The 23,162-nt window shown below is 39.3% G+C and overlaps 1 protein-coding gene across 6 annotated transcripts in view; it reads left to right on the forward strand.

Moving 5' to 3' along the window:
• The window catches only part of SYTL5 (synaptotagmin like 5), an 81,377-nt gene that overhangs the window by 6,513 nt on the left and 51,702 nt on the right, over positions 1–23,162 (forward strand). For 4 of the 6 annotated variants that reach the window (XM_050332041.1, XM_050332044.1, XM_050332045.1 and 1 more), the window contains exon 2: positions 20,512–21,019. In XM_050332041.1, the coding sequence (XP_050187998.1) occupies positions 20,901–21,019 (119 nt within the window). In that variant the 5' untranslated portion in view covers positions 20,512–20,900. Of the gene's footprint in view, positions 1–20,489; positions 21,020–23,162 lie in introns of all 6 variants that reach the window. The other 2 variants (XM_050332043.1, XM_050332042.1) reach the window with 2 other exon arrangements.

Consider the following 23,162-nt stretch of genomic DNA (forward strand, 5'->3'; position numbering starts at 1 on the left):
TACAGTGGCCAATATCTGACCATTTTCTAGGCTTTTGCCTGGGCAGAATTCAGCTTATGCCTTCAGTGGTTTTGATAGCAGTGTGTTCCTTATGTAGAAAAGGAAACTCTTCCTACAGCCTACCTCCCTGCGTGAGTCAGGCATGCACAACATCCAGAAACAAAACTTGTGAATCAATTTTTGCAAGGCAATGTTCAGTTCATCACTTTTCAGAACAGAGTTAAACCTTTTGGGCATGTTTAGAAACGCTCTATGTATTTTGTGCTTTGGCACGTTAAGACTGAGACCTTCGACTCGATGGTAATGGTGTAGAATTGTTTTCCAATGAGTTTGCTGCCTTCTGAAAACTACTCTTTCTCTCCCAGGCTCAAGATTGGGGGGGAAAAAAAAAAAAAAATCTGTGGGTTTTCTTTTATCTTGCTTTAAAAGTCTTTGCTTTCAGCCTCCACTGAAATGACCTGGCTGAAAGTCCTCTTTCTGAATAAGTGCAGTCCATCTTCTATCCCCTCCCTATGCAGGTTCATGAACCTCTGCACTCATTCACATCTTGGTTTATAAGATGGATCTGAGTCAGTGCTGTTACTAAAAACAGGGTCATTTCATTACCTTCATTTTAAACATACTGCAGACTGATTCAGAGGCTCACTATGTCTGTAGTGGGCTGCCTTAAAGTACATAGCAGTATCACAAATAAAGCTTTTTTTTTATCTGATCTTCCTCCCTTTAATTGAAGAAGTAATATTAAAACAACAATAACTGTTTCTGAACTTGAAATCTGGGCAATATCGTATTTCATTTGATACTAAAAACGTACCTGTAAGACAATATAACATGGATGATTGCAAGTGTGTTTGGAGTCTGTGTATCACGTGTATCAGTAGCACACAAACTGCTGATCTCAACTTTGAAAACCCCATGACTTGATAAAAAATAAGAGAACTTTAATTGAACAAACTGTTTATGGTGGAATGGTTTATTGTACATGCATTGTGTACTATTTTTTTTTGTTGTCCTATCCTCAAAAATTTAGAAATATCTTGTCTGATACTCTTTTGTCTTGATACAATTCTTCTGATTCTGATTGGAAGTAGACCACACCTTGTGTATAAACTTGCACTTTTTTGAAACTGCATTTATTTTTTACCTTCTCCAAAACACCCCATTTGACCTTCTGCCTCTTGTTAATGGTGAGGGAATGAGACCAGGTTAAAGTTTTTAATTGTGACCTTGGAGGAACAGAGGAATGGCAAGAGGAACAGCATAATGTATCACCACTTGGCAGCCTGACATAGATAGGAATGTGAGGTTTGTGTTTAATTTTCTCTGTGTGGAGTGTTTGTTTTTTTGTTTGTTTGTTTGATTTTTTGTTTGGTTCTTGGTTTTGTTTGATTTTTTGTTTGGTTCTTGGTTTTGTTTGTTTTTTGTTTTATGGTGGTTTGTTGTTGTTTTGGTTTGGTTTTGGGTTTTTTTGAAAAGGTAATTCTAATGACAAAATAACCTGTAACAACACAGGAGTCGCTAAATGGGATGGACCTGCTTGTCTTACTGTAGTCTCTGGTTTTACAGCAGAAATATTTCTCACTTATGTAGGTGCCGGCTGAAACCAGAGAAAGAATGGCAGAGAGGTGTTTTTTTCCCTTTCTGACTTCAGAGTGCTCTGTCCCTCGTGTCATTGCATTGGGTTGAGATGGAGTCATGGTCATCAGAGGAGGAGCTGGGATCTACTGCATGCCCAGTTGGCTGAGTCCTTTCACTTGGCTTCAGGAGCAGAGTGGAAGCTCTAAATGAGTCATAGAATGGTTTGGATTGAAAGGGTCCCTACTGATCGCCCAGTTCCACCCCCCTGCCGTGGGCAGGGAAATCTTTCGCTAGACCAGGTTGCTCAGGTCCACATCCAACCTGACCTGGAACACTTCCAGGGATGGGGCATCCACAGCTTCTCTGGGTAGTCTGTTCCAGTGCCTCAAGACAATAAAAGGCATGCAGAAGTTCAGCATTGCAATTCAAATATAGTCTGTATAGTATGAAAGCTGTAGGTTTATTAAAAAATAATTAATAAATTTGTTTGTATACACAAAAAATCTGGCAAGTTGGTTCACAAAGAGTATTTATTTTTTGTTAGATTACTATGCAGATGTTTTCAGATAGTTCTGCTTGAGGACAGCAATGAAAACAATGCTCAATTATCAGTGCATAAATTGAGAGAAGGCTGAAAACATTCTTCCCATTACTGCAAATATTCTTGAGCTTTGCTGACAATGTAAGGACCCCTGCTGGTATCTTTTCACTTTTTTTTTTTTTTCTTGAGGAGGAAAATGAAAAGACCTGTAAATCCTAAAGGATAAAATGCATAGGAAGATATTCTCTTTTCAGTATTGTAAACAAATATATAGACAACATTTTGGAAAGGAATGCACTAAATTACATATATGAAGTCTTAAAAGTGTGTGTTCCTGCTGATAAATAATTCTGGCATCGTTCTATGGGATCGTAGTTTTACGAATGTTTTCCTTTACCGCAATACTTACATGCACACCCAAATAGCAGTTTTTAGGTGAAAGAGGAGCAGCAGCAGGATTATGCAATATCATGTCGCAAGGGGCAGAAGGGAGTAAGCAGGAGGCCAGTGACAATTGGCAATCTGTGCTTTGTGGTTTAGAAAGAATTTCTTTTTTCCTCCCAGTGGGTTTCTCCTTAGTTTTGAAGGACCTAGAATACCTGAGCAAATTGTGGCTCATTTTAAAAGCATAGGGAGAAACTTACTCTTTTGAAAGATTATCTTAAATTAACAGTGGGAAATACCTCTAATGTTGAAGTGTTATGATGTTCTTTGTTTACTAGTGAATATGGATAGTGCAAAAGAAAACAGGCCATCTGCACAGCGCCCTAAAAATGAGAATCTTTCAAATGGTCAAGCATTCAAGAATATGTTTATGAATTAGCCAGATGTCATTTCCTTTCATATTACAAAATGTCTGCATCCTTAAATTAAGGGACTCTGACTATATTCTTTGAATTGACTATTAATACACTACAACTTCTTTGTTGGTTTTTAAGGAATCCCACAGTGTTGATTCACCCAACTTATTATTACTGTATCTCCAATTAATACCTAGTGGAGTTTGAGAATTTTGATTAATAAATACACAGAACAGTACTGTGTATTTTGGCTTTCTGCTTGTTTGGTGTTTTTGAACTTGAGCAGTATAATATTCAGTAGTAGAGGCTGACTTCTCTCGCTATGCTATGAAACCCCTGATGTATAATGAAATGTAAATTGTAGGTCAGAATGAGGCAATGTGTAAAAACAAGTGAGCAGTAATGATCATGACGGTGTGGTAATGAAACGCTGTGTGGTACTTGAAATGTTTTGGATTCTCTAGAAATAAATGGAAATTCTACAAATTACGCCTTTTGGATGAAAATGTGTTCAGTGATTCTAGCAGAGTGTGCTTTAACGTGCTCAGTGACTGTGCTGGTTTATTGCAACTCCCTGGCTACCTGAAGCCTTTTGGTTTTTCTCTAACAGTTGTAACAAAACATTGTATTAAAGTGTTAAGTTTGAAGAAAAGTAAGAATTGAGCTGAACCCAAAAGAACAATATAATGACAATTCATTTTTCTTCAACAGATCTGCAACAGTTTATATTGCCAGAGGAATTGGATCCCTGTATTTAAAGCAGTTTAAACTGGGCTCTTTGTTCTAATGGAGAATTCTGTCTGGCACAAGGGATAGGGGGAGTCCCTTTAGTGTCCTTCCAGACACAAACTAAAATGGCTAATTCTCTCACACGTGGGCACTCACTCAGATAGGAACACCCCTGCACACATGAAAGTGTGCTAGAGGCTGGTAGCAGAACTGGAGACTGGTAGTTCTCAGTCTTAAATGAAAACTCAGATCCTGTGAAATTGAGATATATGGATGTTCACGGGGGCAGATTTTAAAGGCAAGCTTGAAAATCAAAGCAGGCTTTCCAAAGTTTGTGTCAGTTCTGGACTGGAACAGCACCTAAATGGTGTTGGTTTGAGTAGGTTTTATTCTAGAGTGAGCTTGAACAGAATGATTCTTGCAGTCACTATGGCTGAAACACAAAGAAATTAATTGTTTCAAGCGCTAGCAAAACCAGATAGTTTTTCACAGGTCTAATTATTTTACTCTTGGAGTCCCTTTTCCAACCCCCTGTACAATAGTTCTTCACTGTTTTATTCCAGTAAAGCACTAAGGACAGAGTGACTACTTTTTCGAAATGCTGTTACACCTTCCTCCCATTAAAAGACTGCAAAACATTTATGTATCTGGAGACCTCACTGGGGTTGCGGGTGTGAGAAATTCTGACAAAATAGAAAAACCCAGGAGAGCAGTCAGCCAAATGGAAAACAGCTAAATAGGATTTAAGGCTTACAACCATTAACCGAGATACTTTGCAGTGAGGTTTCATGACCTGTGCTAGTGCAGTTTTTCATGTCCTCTGAGACCAAAGCATAAAAGCACTGACATTATGCTAGGAAGCAAAGATCCAGGGAGGCTGGTGTTTCAGACTGTGAAAAAACAAAAGGAATGGGACAAATACCAAAGAATACCTTCATTTTCCTCCCCACAGTTCTCCATAACTCTAAAATTAAATGGAACCAGTGTGTTTCCGTAGTTAAATTTGTATCTGGACTATTGCAACTAGTAGACCTAGTAGTCTAAAAATGAAAGTAAGCTTTCTTAATTCTGTGAAATCTCCTAAACTGAGTTGTTTCTATACTAATACCCCAGCTATTAGTCCTGCATTTCAGTGCCTTGCTCTCTCAATCTACTTAATTTAATTAACTTTTACGCCATTTATAGTATTGCTTCAGACAAGAAAGTCATCAAATGGACTATTTGGTTTAGTGTGTAGTGTTCCTTCTTTTTACAAAACAAATAGTTTCAGCTTTTCAAGAAACCTGAATTTCTTTGCTTAAGGGATGACACAGATGTTTATGGAAGTCCTGAAATACTCTCCCTTCTGGTAAGAGTGAGACCAGAAGAATAGACAGAATTAGTTGATTTGGATATTCTATAAGTGACACAACCAGCAATTCTTATAGATCAGGTTGCCCAGTATGTCTTGCACACAGTATGTTTTTAATTTTATATTCATTTTATTTTGTAGGTGTGGTTGATTTTTGTTTATTTGTTGGTTGTTTTGGACTTTTTTGTCTTCACATTCCTCCAAAATCAACCTAATTTTCACCATTGGGAATTTGTGTCTTCATGTACTCGGTAGCTTTGCCAAGTCTTTATCAAACTTGTATGAGCTATGCCTTCCCCCAGAAGCTTAAAATGTGGTTTTAACCAGATAAATTGTAACAGCATCTGCAAAAAGATAATCCCTAACACAAAATGAATCCTATCCTGTTTCTTAAGCTTGAAGTCCCTGTACTACAGCTTGGATATGAATTTGTGAAAATGGAAACTGTGTATACCTACAACAAAGTAAAAACAATGTGATGGGTTTCTTTTCTTGTTCTTTTCAGAATCTTCTTCTAAAATGTGTTCCAAAACTTGAGTGTGAGTACCATGAAAACTTCATCTCTGATGGGTAACTTGGCAAAGTTGTTAGGAAATTGACCTTTTATAATGGAAAAACATATCAGTTAGTTTTTAATGGAGAGGCTTCCTGGCCTAATGTTATATGCAAAGTAAGAAAAAAGGGACCCTGTTTGCCACAGAAAATAAAAGAATGCTTTTAGTAATTTGTCATATTGTGTGTGTTTTAGCAAAATGTCTGCCATACCCATAATATCAGTGAACCTTGTGATCCTTGATGTATTTTTCATTGAGATAGACTCTTGAAGCAGGAGAAGGGGTTCTCCCTGTGTCAGCTGAGAGCTGATGTACAGAGAAACTGAGATTTGCTGTGGTTTGCATGTGGTGGGTGGCAATCGTTTCTTCTTCATATCAGTCTGCTGCTCCTCTTGAAGGATTATTGCTTTTCATATTTTTACATGGTTTTAGGGATTCTCACAAGTAGTGGTGAACTGATAATTTACATGACAATATATCACACAGCAAAAGCATTTAAGAAACTTCCCCAGAATTCGGGTATTTTATAATAATTACATGAAAATCACTTTTATAGATAGAACTTTTATTTTAGAAATTCCTATAATAAATTACGGAGGAGGCACAATCCAATCAAAGTGTTAGAGAGAGCCAAATAATACTAAATCTGACTTTAAATGCCTTTAAATGAACTGTAGTAAGCGTTGCCTGCTACTACAGGAGAAGTGACTATTCAAAAAACTGATGAACATTTCAGAGATCAGTCCAAGTAAGATACCAGGGAAGGTAAACTGGTGGATGGAATCTGAGAATAGCTTCATGTGATATGTATGTAAGCACATATGAGTATTACACATTCCCCAGCATTCTGCTGAATTTGACAGTCTAAATCCTACTTGCCCAATTCCTGGGCAGCATGGAAAACGAACTGTCTGAGTAATCTGTGTCTAACAATTAAGTGGTCACCTAATCTTCCTTCTCCAGGCTGGAGGGTATGTTCCAGTATTTAAAAGTATTCATGTATTTCTGTTCCCTTTGTCTCCACAAGTCATGAGTAGTCTTTTTATCAACTGGTAGCAATAAGGCCTGCATTTAGTACATCCAGGATCAGTGGATTCATTTATTAAACCAATTTTAGTCCACACCTAGAGACCTGGAAATCTAGTTGTGCCTCTCCTTTTGCCTTTATAGGTAGGACTTCCCTGTTTCCAAACATATGACTGTATATAAATAAACTTTTTAAAAATGTTTTTTATTATCATTTTTATTTAAACACAGTATTTTTGAGTATCCTGGCTTACTCCCTTCACAAACAATGAGGAGAACATCCCACATGTGAGATCATCTCCCATACAGCTCCTCTGTGATTAGCCAGAGATGGCCTCTCCTTGATCCACCCAGAATCCCAGGATGATGCTGGCCTAGCCTGATGAAAAAAAATCAGATTTTGCTCATGTGTGGACAAGGCATCCTTGGCCTGTGACATCTCCAAACTTCTTGTTTCTTTTGCTCTGGTGTGCAGGCTTGTATCCTCTGCTGTGTCACAGGGACACACAGCTCTGCCTTGAGCCATGGGATGGATGATTCCTGTGCACTTCAGGTCTTTTGGAAGGGTTGGATCTGTGCAAGGAAACCACACCTGGGGATTGGGCCTCCCGGTGGGTTACAAGCAGCAGAGATGCCGAGGTGTGGTGCAGCACAGTAGGTTTTATCCCCCCCTGTTATCCCATCTGCCAGGTGTGTGGTGAGCTGACCAGAAGAAACGTTGACTCCCTCAGGTTCACAGTGGGGAAAAGCACCGGGGTCGCTGTGAAGGACAGTGAACAATAAAGGGAGCTTAAGGTGGGGGCTGAGTGAACCTGATAGATGAGATTTGACAGGTCTTCATCATCTCTGATTGTAAAATTCTCCTTGAGAGAGGAGAAATTAATGTTGAGAAATGAAGTAATTACTATAAAAAAGTTGCTCAATTCCTTTTTTTTTTTTTTTTAATTTTTTTGGTGGGAATTCATGTTGTATGTGCATTCAAGCTGTATGCAGAAAGTGAGTTTTTCAGGTGATGCTGAAAGAACTGTGAGTAATCCTTGCAAAGGAGGCTTAACTGTGGGTTGGATTTTCATGAACATGATGGAGCACACCTGGAAGTAACTTTTTGGGCCAATGCATGTAAAACTCGAAAATTAATTCCCTAAGGTTTTTTCTAGTGCTCATAGCCCATTGCAGTGATGGGACATTCTAATCCTGTTGTAGCACAAAAAATGTAGAAATATCACCACCACTCTGTACACACACCAGTCCTGCAAGGTTTCTTATTTATTTTTGCAGCTGATTGAACTTCAGTCTCTTCATGCACTCAGTCTCTTGACTAGAGTGTTCTTCTTGTGCTAGAAACTTTGAACTACAGAGTAGAGTATTCACTGATTTTCCACAGTTTAGTGATCATAATTGTTGAATAATTAAACTTCAAATGTATCTATTTATTAGTTTATCAAATCTTCTGGGTAACAGACAAAATACATCAAAATTAGTTTATCACATCTTGGTTGTAACATTCAGTGATCCTTTCCATAGAAAAGCATATGCCAATCTGCAACCATTTCCTCTTCCTCCTGCTATGCACCAAAAAAAAAAAAAAAAGCAGGGCTCAAGCTCTAATTTAACTCAAGGAAAGCTTAAACTTTTGTTGTTGTTAATGGAGTGTTGTTCCCTGCTTGAACACCACATGTTTCCCTATGGCAGGAAGCCTTACTGAGGGTGTTCTGTGCAAACAGCTCAGCATCCCGTGGTCTCTCTGTGAATATTTGAGTTCATACTGTGTTTGACCTATGGGCTGGCACAACTGCACTGCAGAGCTGTGCCATCAAAGGGGCTGCTAAACAATGCTGAATTCAACTGGAAAGTTCTTCCATCTGCCATTCTCTGTTGTTTTGTAATGTATTGTGCTTCCATTTTTAAGAGACTATTCAGTAATGCTGCGGGTGTAGCATTTGCACTTCATTCGTACATTGAAAAGGTGAAGGAGTGGAGGGAGGAAGGCTGTGAATCTAAATTTGCTAAAAAGTAACTTAAGAGTTTCTAGGACTCATTATTTAAGAGGAGAAGGAAGAACTGTTCTAAGGGTGATTTAATCTACTATTTCAGTAAAGTCTTGATGTTTTCTTAGTAATGGATTAAAGTACTAAAGTCAATGTTGTCTTCAGATACTACTTTTAGCAAGTATTTAACTACCCCTACAGAGAGGATACAGGTTGTCAGAACGGATCAGGTTTGCCTCGTTTGTTGTTGGGGCTGGTCTGTAGGGTTTTGGGTTAAATCTAAAGGAGCTGAGAAGTTAAAGCTTCAATGATCTATTTCCAAGTACAGTCCCCTCAGATTGGAGAAGAATATTTTATCCTTTTGATATGCTTTTAATAGCCTAAGGTGTGTTCTCTATGAGGCTGTGCTTCTTGTTCAGTAGGTCCTACGTGCCAAAGACAAAGCTATGTTATTTATTTATGTGTTACCTTCTGATCATATTTTCAGCTTTCAAACATCAGTTTGAAACTGTAATAGAGGCTTTACCTACTGCTGCTTCTTCTGCATTACACAGCCCTAATAACATTCTCTATATCTTAACTTTGACATTTTTGGTTTTGCTTTTGCATCTTTTTTAAAGGCTTACATAAGAAAAGCTTATAGAAATATGAATCCCTTAATATCGTCCAAGAAGATGGTGTCTCACAGCTGGAAAGAACATTTAGCTTCTTTGTCTGACTTTCTTCATGTCTCTTGCTATCCTATTGTTGGAAATTATTAGCTTTAGAATAGTGCTGATGATGTTAAACAAATGCTGCAGAGAACAGTTTCAGATTTCCAGTTGGTTTTAGATGCTCTGTTGAATATGAATACAGAAATGTGATCATGTTGCTTGTAATGGTTTTCCAGTTTATCAGTTTTCCTCTGTCGCTATCACTTTTTACTAAGCACAGTCATTGCTCTCCTGTTCTGCACTGGTGTGTATGTGTGCCTGTATAAAAAAATGTATGTAGTGGATAAATGTAGGGGTTTTCCCATTAAAAAACAGGTCTTGTGGCTTTTTGGAGGGCACAGAGAAGCCTTTGAAAGGAAAGAAGAGGATGAGTGAAGAGTTCTTGTTCCCTGTAGCAAGGTGAAGTATTTTGTACTTTAGGACCTGACACTGGTTGTCCACGAGTTTCTTCAAAATCATATAGGATTATGGATGCTCAACATACTTGAAAAATCAGCCTGTCTGTAACTGGAGAGTCCATCCATCAAAATCATTAAATTACCAGAGCGTTTCCTTTCTTGTCCTGTCATGAATCTATAGGATTTTGCTTTTTTAACTAAAAATTAATATATAAAAAATACTATATATAGATCAGTGTTTATAAGGTACTTTGATACATATGTACAAGTATGATAAAAAAAGTTAAGTCTTCTATTAATTCTGTATTCAAGAGTGAGAAAATGTGCCACAAATGAGATATGGGCTGTATGGTGAATGGTGAAACTTGGAAGAAATTTGGGGCAGCTGCTTTTCCATGATCTTTCCTGTGTCTTGAATGGAACAGAAAATTTGTGGTTATGTAATATTTAAAACTTCTTCATATTGCTAAGTGATCAGGATAAAAATTGACACATTTTTGAGATGTTGAACAGCTGCAAGTCCGAGATAATACAAAAGGCTGTGCCTAAGGCACTGTGACTTAGGGGTTTTTGTTTTGTTTCCTGAAAAAATCCAGGAATATTGTTCACAATACAGCAACAATTGCTTTGGGGTATCATGTACACACAGAGAAGTTTAATTTCTGAGTGTTGGAATAGTGCTGATTCACAAGCAGGAGTTACTACAGCATATTAACTTAGGATGATCAGAAAATGGGTTTCTTTGCATTTATTTACTGTGATTTTTGGAAATATTATTTTACGGGATTTAAATTAAAGAGGAAAATTGTGTTTGAGTTTGCTGATTTGCAGTAATGAGAAAGGAAAGAGTAAAGACACAGATGGAGTCAAAAACATGCACTTTTTTCAAAACTGGGGAGGCTTATTCTTCTGTCATAAAATAAGACTTCCAGTTCTTGTAGGTTCTTGTGTGGTCTCTGAGGGGACCCAAATAGTTATCAGTGCCCAATAATCTACACATAGAAGTGTGGGCTAGTATTTGCTGGTGGGTGGTGTTTCAATACCAATGAACAGGGAAGGTGACTTGATTCAATATTGGAATAAGTCACAAAAAAATTTCTCTCCTTTTCTCTTTTTCAGCCATATAGGTTTATCATGTAGGGAGGTGATTTTTTCCTGTTTATCCTGGAAGATAAGATAATCTGTCCCAGACAAGGTGCATGCATGAATCCTTTTGAGATGGCCTTCGAGGCTGAGAGCATAAACTGTGTACAACAGCAAGCTGATACGTTAGTGTGGGGAAAACAAAACCTATGCTGAATATCTGTGCTCCCAGTGAGTCAGTGATTGAATAGATAAATCTTATTAACCTTTCAGTAGTCCCAAACTAAAACTGTCCTTATCTCTCCCATGTACTCCCTGACGGCATTTATTAAACTGTAGTTGCTGCATATGACATGTGAGGAGAAATGCTCAGCAGTGGAACATGGGTATCTAATATTTGATCACTGGAAAAAGTGCAACTGTATCCACACTGATAAATTATTAACCATGGTCCCATAAATGTATCCTTAGCTTCTAAAACCTGTGTTGGTAAATGAGGAACTTGGCTTCACAGATCAGGCTGTGATGGGCTGACTGCTGTAGGGTAGCAAGAGGCAGAAGCAGTGGCAAGAGACACTACTATTGGCATCTCCTGACTATGTCCTTGCCATCTTAGAGATGTTCTCTCTAGATGAGGACATGGGGCCACCATCCCTTCTCTGCTGGCAGACTTTGTTTGCCTACTCTGTGTACACTGGACCGTCTCAGAGATGACTTGTCCCGTTCTGCAAGATCTTTCATAGATTTCCCACTGGAAAGGTGCATCCACTGTGCTTTTTATCTCAAACCCTGACCAGTGAGTAGTTTGACCCTCACAGAATGATAAATTTTGGTATGATTTCAAGTGGCATAAGCTGTCTGTATTGCAAATGTAATCAAAAGGCTGAAACACTTACTATGCAGATGGCTGGAGTAAATCTTGGACAAAAGGAGGCAGAAAGCTGCTGCAAAAAGGTCAAGTTGTGATTAATATCCCATGAGTGCAGCTCTGCACAGTCTTTCTCTTGAATAATTTGCCTTTTGTCATTTCACCTAAAAGCTAGTGTCCCAGTAATATGTTGCCTGTGCCCAACACCTGTCCTTCCCAAAACCTGGAAAAGTCACCCTGGGATGGTGAGACAGTCTGGAAGTTCACTTCCAGGTTCTTGAAATCTTTTACCTGTAGTACCAGTGGAATTACATATCCAGCTGAAAAGCAGGAGAGAGGTATTGAATATGCAAACGAAGAGAATCAGTAATAAAGAGAAGTGATTGAGGGTTTTTCTGTTAGAGCAGAAGCTGCTTCTTGAGAGCTTTTGTATCTTCCTGCTGTTTCTACAGTACCCACTACTATTATATTATGGAACTGCTTTGACAAGCCATGGGCAGAAGGATAGATAAAAAAGCCCGTGATCCTTTTCTTACAGTTAGCATAAAGTACCATAGAATAGTGTTATGATAGGTAGCATTTGTGTCTGAAAAATTCAGATCACTGCCAAAGACTGGACAAAACCTCAGGTCTCATATGGTATTTCTGCAATGGAAATCTATATTTTTGGTCATGTTCTATAAAGTAATCTTTAGCACTTGCACCTGCTCCCTTCTAGTTTAAAGCACTTCCCACACAGTGATCCACTGTGCAGCTTTGAACTTCACTCCCCCAGCCCTGTCCCTGGCTGCTGCTCACTGGCCACTGCTGAAGACTGTGCTGCCAAGTGGTTGTGGCACCTTTTGTGCAAACTAGACAGAAGCCAGGCAGTCTGTTCAGCACTGATAACTTCAACTGCATGCCCTTTGCTCAGGAAAGATCCATCTGAGGCACTGGATGGGCTGCACTGAGAGGGCAAAGGGTTTTAAAATGACAGTGAAAACCATCCCAGGTGTTCCTCTGGTTTGATTAACAGTATTTTTGGACGAATCTGTCACTTCACTTTGTTATGCAGTGTATGAAAAATGATACTGGTCCTGTGCATTCTGCTGTCAGACAGTCTGTACAGACTTTTGCTGAAGTTGCTCTTTGGATTCATTGGGGTCCCAGAAGATCAGACAGCAGCGTCCAGTTCTTTTCTCACTGATCTCACTTCTGGTCCTCAGTCATATATGGTGTGTGGCAATGGATTTACCATATGTAGGATGGAAAAAGTCCTTTCAAAGATGGACTGGTGAAGGAAAAGAGGAAAACAGCCCAAATGTTATAGAAACAGAAGTTTTTAATGTTGTTTAAACATATCTTAAAATGGCTTTTCTGTATTTCTGCAAAGTCACTGCTTCTCCTTCCCGACATCCCTGCAAAGAACTCTTATCTCCCATGCAGGAATGTCCTGGGAAGATATCCTGAGGTCTTCTCATTGGCTTTTGTTAACCCCTTCCTATTGGCTATTAACTCTTTACCTGATCGGTTTTTCTGTAAGACCCTGACCCTGTAATTGGTTCTTTTTTAACCCTCCTAAAAACCTTATAAACCCCCATCCCCACAATAAACTCCTCTTTCGTCCGTCCCTCTGCGTGGTCTGTGTGAGCTTCTTACAGGTTCACAGGGCCACGTGCAGGGGGCTGGGTTGGGAGAGCATTCACCTTCAGAGAATGGCCTAACACCCAGGACCTGAAGGTTCCCCCTCCAACTCATCCGTCATAAATGATGTACGTCTGCTCCCCACAGACCATCTCCTATTACTTTGAGCGGTCTTGGATAGGTATTTATGTTACAAATCTCACCTTGGGAAGCAGAGGGAAGACTCCACTTATTCCACTTACCTCCTTTGCCCCACTGAAAGGGATCCTCAGGACTCTGATAGCTGATGCACAACCTGGACTTCAGACAGACAGCAGTGTAACCTTTGAGAATACACTTTCTAACCAGATTTTTCTTTTTTTTCCTTTTTTTTTCCTGCTTGCCAAAAGAAATTTGGAAACTGATATGCTTACATTTGCAGACTTTCCAACACATTCCCCCTTTTTGAGGGACCTTCAAGCTTTATTTGCTGTTTGTAGAGAAAAACACTGTACCATGGTATTTAATGGAAAACAAAACAAGGCAACACTCCAAACTCATCCCAATTTCTGATTAAGCTGTTTGTATCCTCTGGTAGGTTTCTGGATGTGTCCTTGTGAGCAGCTCATTTGATACTGCAAATGAGAAGCAGAATGCATTTGTTCATGTGTTTTGCATGCCTGCATTTGAGGTAGTCACACTTCATCCCCTTCACAGTCAGTGGAGAGAAATGGATGCTACCAGACAGGGTTTCGTCTGACCTTTTAAAAATCTCCCTATGAAGATGAGGTGAGTCATGCCCTAGAAATGCCTGTTTCTCTCTGTAGCTTTTAGAGAGGGACTGGAATGATTAGGTCAGAATAAATAAGAGAGATCACAGAATAGAATAATAGGATGATTTGGATTAGAAGGGACCTTTAAAGGTCACCTAGTTCAACATCCACACACCCCAACCCCATTTTGAGCAGGTGAATTTCCTAAAGATTTTTCACACCTCTATAGAGTTAAGTCATATAATGTATGATTAGATGCCTTTGGTGTACCTGAAAATCAAACTTAGTTCTTCTCTTTTCCAGTTGCTTTGTTAAATCAAATAGCAAGTTATCATGCATAGTGGAAAATGGGGGTTCCTACACTATCCTGTTGTTGCAGAAAGGCAAAAGAGCACCAGACAGGCTGAAACACTGGAGAAGTGGATTTCTCACCTCCTGCAAACATACACATGCATATGCAACATGCACATTTCCTCATCCAAAGCACTCGCACTCAAGGTCTGTATTCTCTTCTCCCTAAATCCAGAGCAGGTGGTGGCTTGGTGGATGCTTTCCCAAATGGCTGCTCTTCTAGGTGCTAGTTCCCTCTTCTCTGATTCTGCAGCTTGGCAGCAGTTCCTCAGCAATCTTCCTGCAGGCCCCTTGCAGAGCTCAGAGAGAATTTCATTTCATTTGTTCATGAAGAAAGCAAAGTCATTGACAGAATTTTTTCAAGTGGACTGAACCTCAGATGAGTCATGAGTTTTTCTGTAAAACGAAACGTTTGATGGAGTTAGGGCACATCCTTTGGAATACTTTTAGTTCAGCAAATTAGTGAACACATATGAATTTGAAGTTACAAATAAATTTCTGTTGTAATTTTTGGAAAATCTTCATCCATTCCTACGTAACATACCTGCTGGGGTTTTCTGGTGAGAAAATTGTGCTAGGGGAAAAAAGAAATCAAACAAACCTACAGATATTACTGCCAATAATTTGCTGAAATTAAAAGAAACAGCTATTTTTATTTCAATGTGAGGAAAGGGTGTCACAAATTTTTAAAAGTAAAGAATTGATAACCTTTCTTCAACTTGTCTTAGTTAAATTCCATAATTGTGAGTCTTGGCTAAATTCATAATTTATTCAGGTATTAAACAAAACATATGTACTGTGAATATTAGAACTTGTTTTACAACTGTGCATTAATCTATTCTACTGTTCCTTGCTTTTTTTTCTATTTCATCACAGAAAGCATACAGACATAGGGATTAACTTCAGTGTATTAAGGTAAAGTTCAGTACTGAATGAATACTGCCTTCATACATGCTGTGACTAAGCAATAAGACTGAGATGACTCAAGCCCTAAGTCATATTTTCATGGCTGATTTAACGTTGCACAGATGTTATTTGCTTAACAATAGCAAAAATATTTTTCCTTCATTCATTCTTTGATTCAGATCCGTTTGGTTTCTTCAGTTTTGCAAACTGATTCGTTGACTTTCTCTCCATTCTTACCCTGGGAAGTATCATCTCTTCTGGCTAAATGCTCAGCCAGGAAAGTGAGCCACGTTAACTCCATGATGAGCGAAACAAAAGGAAAAGGTTGCCACCCTGTTGTGTCATTCTTCCCACTCCTTGCCTCCTGTTTGTAAGTATAGCAGCTAAAGCAGTGTAATATAGAGAAGTTTGTTAGATATTTGCTTATCCAAAGCATTACCTAAGGGGTTAAATTCTCTCATTTAATTGTTTTGTAGGATCTCTGGGGAGCGTGGGCTTGTGTTCACAAGTGAACTGCTTGGTGTACTCTCTAATTCTGTTCTGCACTTACTCCCCTGCCTGCATGCACGTTGCCTTTTTCCCAGTGTAGTGCACTTGGAAAATAAGCCAGGGTTGTTGGGGTAGCAGCCAGCAGTGTGCTCCATGGGGAGCTTTTGCCGAGCAGTGGCGTTCCCTGTTGATGAGGTATGTAACCTGACTGGGTAGCTGCATGAGCCTAAATTTCTATAGCAAGGAAGCAGAAAATGTAAGTTATTTTTTACAAATGCTTTTTTTGTCATACTTGAAGGTTTTTATAAGGGATGAAAAACAAGCATTAGGAGTCCTGTAGAAAGAGCAAGGTTTAATGAATGCTCAGGCTGTCAGTGCTGAGCTTAGTCTTAGCTCTCTTATTTGTATAATAAGGCAAGTTAATTTACTCCTTTCTTACACAGCAAGGTCTACTTTGTAGACTTAGTGAGCTTTAACATTATTGCTTTAGCCTTTTAACACTTGTGGTTTAGATCTTGAAATGTTATTACAGTAATTCTAGAAATTAGATACAACTCACAGGCATTGCCTGGGGTTGGAGAGGGCTCTGCAGTCCTGGAGGTAGGTGTATGACAGCTTTGCCAAGACATGACCAGACAGCTGGAATTGTGCCTGACCTAAAAATGAAGTGCTTCTGAATCCACTGTGTTTGTTTGATTAATGAATCTGAGGTTTTTCTAATTACTGTGAAGTCAAACACACTTATACTACAAGATTTAGAGATAGGTAGACTTAAGAAACCAGATTTTTAGCTTTTCTCTCAGGTTGTTTTCACTCCAGTGCACTGATACCAATTTGTATGTGCTTTTAATGTCTCTTCAAACAGTGTTGCTGTCAGTCATACATGATCCTTTCTTTAATGCAATATATGACTTACCAATTCATAAATCTTCTCACTCTTATATCAAAAGATCTTTGAAGTTTGTTCTTAACCAGAGAATCTGCTTCCTATTTGCATTGTAACACTGAGTAGACCTCTCAGTCTAATCCATGTGGAATTAACCAATATCACATTCAACAAGTATGGTTTGTTTTTCCTTTCTTGCCACTTGATTTCGGTGTCTCGACTTGATCTTTGTCACCTTGCACATGTGCTGATTTTGTGCAACAATCATTTCCTGGTGCTTCAGTCCCTGCTGACACTTCGTTTGCTTACCTGGGCGTGTGCACTCTGCAAACACATTGCTGAGAAGTGAAGCTGGTTTTTCTTGCTCCTGTTTATGGCATTCTGCAAACAGTATGCTTATATGAAAACAGGAGGAGAAACCAAGTTGGCCATTAGAGTCTCCAGCATGGCAGGCTTTACAATGGTGCATTTTTATGTCTTTGCTGTTTTCGTAGACTTAATGTGGACAGTCCTATCCTTCCTCCTATCACCAGCTTGCTGAGGCAGTGGGCCTCAGAAAAAAGAAAAATTACTGTGGATATGGACCATGTTCTGGTGCCACCTTAGTTTTGAATTTTAATTCAGACCAAATATGAACTAACTCAGGATACACCGGATTTGTGTTCTAAGAAACACTTGTATGAAAAGTGCCCCTTTTAATTTGAATGTCGAAGCTGGTTGTGTTGGATTTAGATTCAGCGTACTGTGATACATAGTGCCAGCACTGAGCTGGGAGGTGGGAACTGTGGCTACCTGCAGCATGTGGAAGAAACAGCGATGCCATCAATCCTGCTCCTGTGGAGTTTCCAGCAAGGCTGTTGTGCCTCATGCAGTTTTGGCCTGAGCTGTGGTTGGTGCCTCTTCAAGAGATGACATATCTTGGCTTCTTGTGTGGCAAAAAGCCAATCACAGCCACCCCACCATGCTACTGTTGATAGGAATTTCTTTACCAGTATGGAAATACTGTTTATGCCTGTCCCAAATACACCACAGCTAGTAAATATGTGTACTGCAAACAACATTGTTGGCAAAGAATTTCCCACCAGTAGCAATAGGTGAAGTCTCTGTCACTCAAGCAACAGGAAGCAATGCTGCTGTTCCTGTATCACTGCAGTCAGGGCACGTGAAAAATGTTGCCTCTATTGCTGAGTCACTAAATTGTTCCATGTACTGGCTTCTGGCTAAATAAACACAATGACTCAGCAGTGGGAGTAATGTCTTCCGTCAGGCAATTTGATAATAGCGCCATTGAAGAAAAGAGGATAATTCCTTTCCCTTCATTTTGCTTCCTTTCAGCTTTGTCTCTTGAGAGCAGGATGTCTCTCTTCCTTCCCAAGAAGATGGGGGACAGATGAAGGGAAAGCGTTTTGGAATGCAGGTGCCTGTTCTCTTAGATACAGCCTTGGGACTGGGTCACAGTGGAGGAGGAATGAATGAAGTGACTCTTTACTCTGAAAGTCTGATATCAGATCATTTCTTTACTCTGACTTAAGAAATTAATGATCTATCTACATCCTGAATGTAGATTAGAACAGAGCCCATTCTTTTAGGGGGCATTTTTCCGTGTATCCTAATTTGCCTTTCAGTGCTCCTCAAATGCTCTGTTGTGTGAACTCTTCACTCACTTTAGGATGAAAACAACTACATTTCCTAACCAGCCCCGGGGCTGTTTAATAAAACATCACAAGTCTGTTAAAAGGGGCATTGTCACTTTCTAAAAGCTGGCTGGTTTTGTTTTTAAACCCTAGCTGATTCACGATTCAACTCTTGTCAGCTAATTTATTCTGGACCATTTAGAAAGAGCAAAAGCAGTTCAGGAAAGGAGAAGAGCAAATTTTCCTATTAGGTCTTAATGTGAAATACAGGCTTGGTCTCTAATTATGTGTTGTCTAAAGCAGGGAAGTCTTAAGTGGTAGCTTGTTAAAAACAGTATCTCACTACTTATTAGTCTCATTTCCCATAGAGCAAGAGTTCCTGCTGGTTGTGCTATCATTGTTCTCTTTGTTTAACAACTACCTGTAAGAGAAATGTCCACCACTTACCACAAAAGGTAGGGGAGCCAAGCCAGATGATCTCCTGCTGTGAGGTGGGGGATGTTTTGGTAGGTCTTGTACCAGCATGTGGCACAATGACAGCACTGTCCTTAGGGTTTCAACACAGAATTTGTCTAATTAGGCAGGAGTGATGTAGGATGAAAGGACAAGGGATTTTTGACTAGATTTGTTTCATGCAGGGTGAAAATATCTGCACTATCTTCAGTCCTTGAAGTTAGCCTTGCAAGAGTAACATTACCTAAGAATTTGGGAAAGCCTGGTTTATGCAAAGTTAACTGGCTTGGGGTAGAGAATAACACCTAGGTCAGGAGAGTAACATGTTTAGAAGGAAAACTGAGCCAATAGCAACTTCTCTTGAGCTACTTGCTAAAGCTTCAGCAGGTAGGCAGTATCTGGTTAGGAAATATTATTTTTGAGTAGCAATTTCATAGTGCAGAAAAAAAAACCTGGAAGACAAGATGGGTCTGAACCTTAATGTCAATTAGCTGGTAGGTGCAGGTTTTTTGGACAGCTGGCAGACAGAAAAACTGAGTTGTTCCAGCATCAGGTCTGTCACTGCAGCCCTGAACACAAATGCTCTGTTGCTGATGTGCTTGAGGATCTTGGAGATTGTTTCCACCAGAGCAATAAGGGTTTTTAAGACTCTCATTGGCGGATTTTCTACCTTGCTAATACTGAGATCATTAAAGAGGCCGCCATCCTGTCTCTTTAGGAGAATATTTTTCCTAACTGACAATATATTTTTACCTACATAGAACATGTAAGCAGGTAAAATTGTATTTTTTGACAGTTGCCAAATTGCTCTGTTAGGTGATAAAGACAGTTAAAAACATCAAGATTTTTGTCATAGGTGGGACTGAAGGACCTATTCCCAGGAATGTTCAGTAAAAAAATAAAAAGAAAGCCACAAAACCCACCGTGAATGGAATAAAACTTCAGCTGATTTTAATTGTTCTATAAGAATAGAATCTACTAGAAACATCCTTCTGTTAGTGTTTATAATGTGAGTGTAATTTGGGACTCTCTGTCCATTTGGTAAACTTTATAATAATGCTCTGCATTATTCTCTATATTGTAAACTCTTACATAGCTTCTGTTGTCATTACAAGACTGTGATGATTTCTATTCAAGATTCAACACCATAATCCAGTTGACAGCACGAAATACCAGAATTTTGTTGAATAGAGCACAGTCCAGTGATTCTGCTCTGCTATTTCTAAGCCAATCTCACCTGGCATTTAGAGCAGCGTTAACCTGGAGATCAGTTGTAATGTCAGGTCGTGCGTGTGGGCAGTAAGAATAATTCTTCCCTTCTCTCTTTCGTTAACTTCTTCTTGTGTTCTTCTGCTCTCTGTGCCTTCAGACCTCCTAAATCTATCCTTTTCCCTACTTATTCCTGAGCATAGCCAGGGTTAGTTCTGCTTGTTGACTCCGTTCATATGGAATTTAGATCTTACCTGCTTTCTACCTGCAAGTGCTGCCTCTGCTGGCAATGGTGTGTGTTCTGTGGCTTAGGATTTCTTCACTGTACGAAACTCAACTGAGTGATTATGGCATGGTGTGTTAGTAATTTTGGGTTTCATATGTGCCTCCCTGTATTGAAAGAGAAATCTTCTAGGACTTTTAAGGATCGGCCATGTTAAAGGGAACATTTGTGGCTTTGTTATATTCTGGTAGGAATACTAATCTCTTTAGAATTAAAGGAAAAAAGCTCAGATGTCAAGTTAACCTTATGAAGTGGTTTTTCTCTTCCCTTACAGGCATATTTGTTTTGACTTTCAGGCAGTTTGAAATAAATATACTCAGCTGTTTTGTGGTTCCAAACTACAGCTATTCAGGAAGTTGATTCTGCAGCTGCCCATGAACGCACTCTGAAGGCCTGCAGTGTGTCAGTGAACGTCAGTCAGGACCTGAGGGCATCCAGTAACCAGGAAAATGACTGGCTTCCTCGAGGAACCAACAAAGGAGAAACTTTTATTTCTTGTGTAGCTGGAAGGCAGAGCAATACAATCTTGCCACCCAGTGAATTTAAAGAAGCATTTTTCAAAATACCTCTTGACTGTGTGGATCTTGCAACTCTGACACAAACGTGCCTTTGGACTTGTGCAAATAAATCATTGGAAGAACTGACTGGGCAAAGTGGTCGTTGAAGGAGTGACTGTTGGAGAACCATGACGAAGCACTTGGAGGTCATCAATCTGTCATTTTTGTTGGAACACGAAAGGGAAACAATACTGGGAGTACTGAAGAGAGATGAATATTTGAAAAAAGTTGAAGATAAAAGAATAAGGTAACTCTTTCTGTCATTGCTTTTAAAAATATGGTCGGTAGATGCTTTTGTGGTAGTTTTGTGGTAGTAAAGGTTTTCTAGATGCCTCAGGAGAAGGATGAGTGCTGGGAGATGACAGTTAATTATAAGTCCAAGTAAAGTATGCAGAAAAGAAAATTTCTTGCTAGTGTGACTCTCTGTAAACCAAAATCATGTCCATTGCTTCAAACAAAAGTGTAAGAAAGATAACAAGTGCAAAAGTACGCAACCCTGGTTTGTAAATTTCAGATTCTGTGGATTTGGTTTGGTGAATTTCCCCTGTGAATGGAAGGCTTTAGTAAGGCTCTTGAAATTTCTTCCTCTGAGAGGTGCTGTACATGTGTGCCTTCTGAGATAATTGCAGCAGAGGAAGTTTGGAAGGTGTCAGAGGGAGAGAAAGTTGGCATCTGCCTCTTCAGGACTTCATAGAGCTTGAGAACAATGCGAGATGATGACCTTTTTTTATTGTTGCAGTACTTACAGGATAGGGAGGAGGAGGGGCATTTCATTTTTCAAATGACTGAGATTTACTAATAAGTAAATAAAACTGCTAATCTCAGGTGGGGATCTCAGAAGTCACTGTTGGGAGACGTAGAATCTCGGGGTATTAACAGAGTCCATGAGTTCTTTTCTGGGGAGAAAAAATAAAAATCAAAGTTCAGAGAACAATGTGTGGAGGCAGGCTGAGAGTCAGCTATTTTAGATGATTCAAATTGAGTTAGTTCAGCTCAGTATCAATTCTGCAAAGGTTCCTATGCTTTTCCAGGACGTTCTTGCTGCTTCCTCTCACTTTTCCAGACTGACCTTTTAAACTTTTATGCAGTGCTTGTTCTTAGAATTTGGCTTGGTGTGGATGGATGCTGTGGGCAAGGCTTCTGAGAGTAATGGATGGCAAAGAGAAGATTTCCAGCCTTTGCTGGTTTCTTTCCATGTATTCCAATCCAGACTGCATTGTTTATCCCTTTGATTTTCTAAAAAGCGTTTTAGACATCGTGCATTGCAGAGATGTACATTCAGCAACTGCTGAGGCTTCTACTGTGTAAAACTATTATTTGGGAATCTATGCAGAGTTAGCCACTGGGTTTGGAAGATTTTCTGTGTCAAGAGAACCAAGTCTAAGTTCAATGCCCTTTTTGGTGTGCAACCCATCTACCCAGGGCAATGTAGTGTCTTCTCTGAGGGGGCTAAAACTGTTTGCTGCTGCTGCTGTCAGACTGGAAGGAAAAGTGTTTCTTTATGGTGGTGGGGGCAAAGTAATCATTTTATGTCCTTAATGGTTTGTCAGACGAAGAAGAAAACAGATGGAGCACTGTTTGTTCTAGGCATTGTTCTCTATTAAGTAATAAGATAAAAATTTCAAATTAATTATTTCAGTTTTCCAAGGTGGTGGCCTTGGAAATGTGTGATGAGCCACTAGTCATCTGTCAAAGGCATCAGTATGAAGTGTATCAGATCACTGGCTTCCTGAAGCCCCAGAAAGCTTTCTTTTCTACTATTGTCACTTTCCAGTCTCATGTGGAAAGTTGAAACTCCTGAGGTTTTGTGGGCATTTTTTCTTGTTATGTTTTATTTGCTTTCTTTGGGGAGTTTTGTTGCTGTTGTTTTGTTTTAATATGATCTCTTAAACCCCCAAATTCTATGGGGTTTTTGGCATTACTGGAAGTCACTCTGCCAAACCTACTGAGTCTGAGAACCCAAGGGGTCTCTGGAAGATACAGTTCAGCAAAACCACAGGTGGTGTTGGCTTATCAGTGTTTTGGTACAAACGAGAAAGAGCACCCAGAGAAAATGCTGAAAATTGGGTTAATCTGAAATATGTTAATTAGGATAACTAATGATGCAATGTGATGCTTATGCATATTTTAGCACCTGTGAATGAACCAATTGGTTTCAGAATCATTGTCACTAGACTGTACTGTGCCTGATAACAGTGGAATGCAGTCTATAAAGGATTTCCAAAATGTAAAAACTATAAAGAATTGGATGTGTATCTGCTTCCTAGGAGACTTTTTAATTTTTCTTTCTCAATACAGCCTGGCAAGGATATCTAATTCTGCCTTGTAAGTATACTTCAGAGGAACATTTGTTGTCTTTGGAATTCCATTTGGTACAATCTGCTATATAT

This window comes from Myiozetetes cayanensis, unplaced genomic scaffold (assembly GCF_022539395.1).
Source record: "Myiozetetes cayanensis isolate MyiCay16 unplaced genomic scaffold, myiCay2020 scf5-8, whole genome shotgun sequence".
In the NCBI taxonomy this organism is placed as follows: Eukaryota; Metazoa; Chordata; class Aves; order Passeriformes; family Tyrannidae; genus Myiozetetes; species Myiozetetes cayanensis.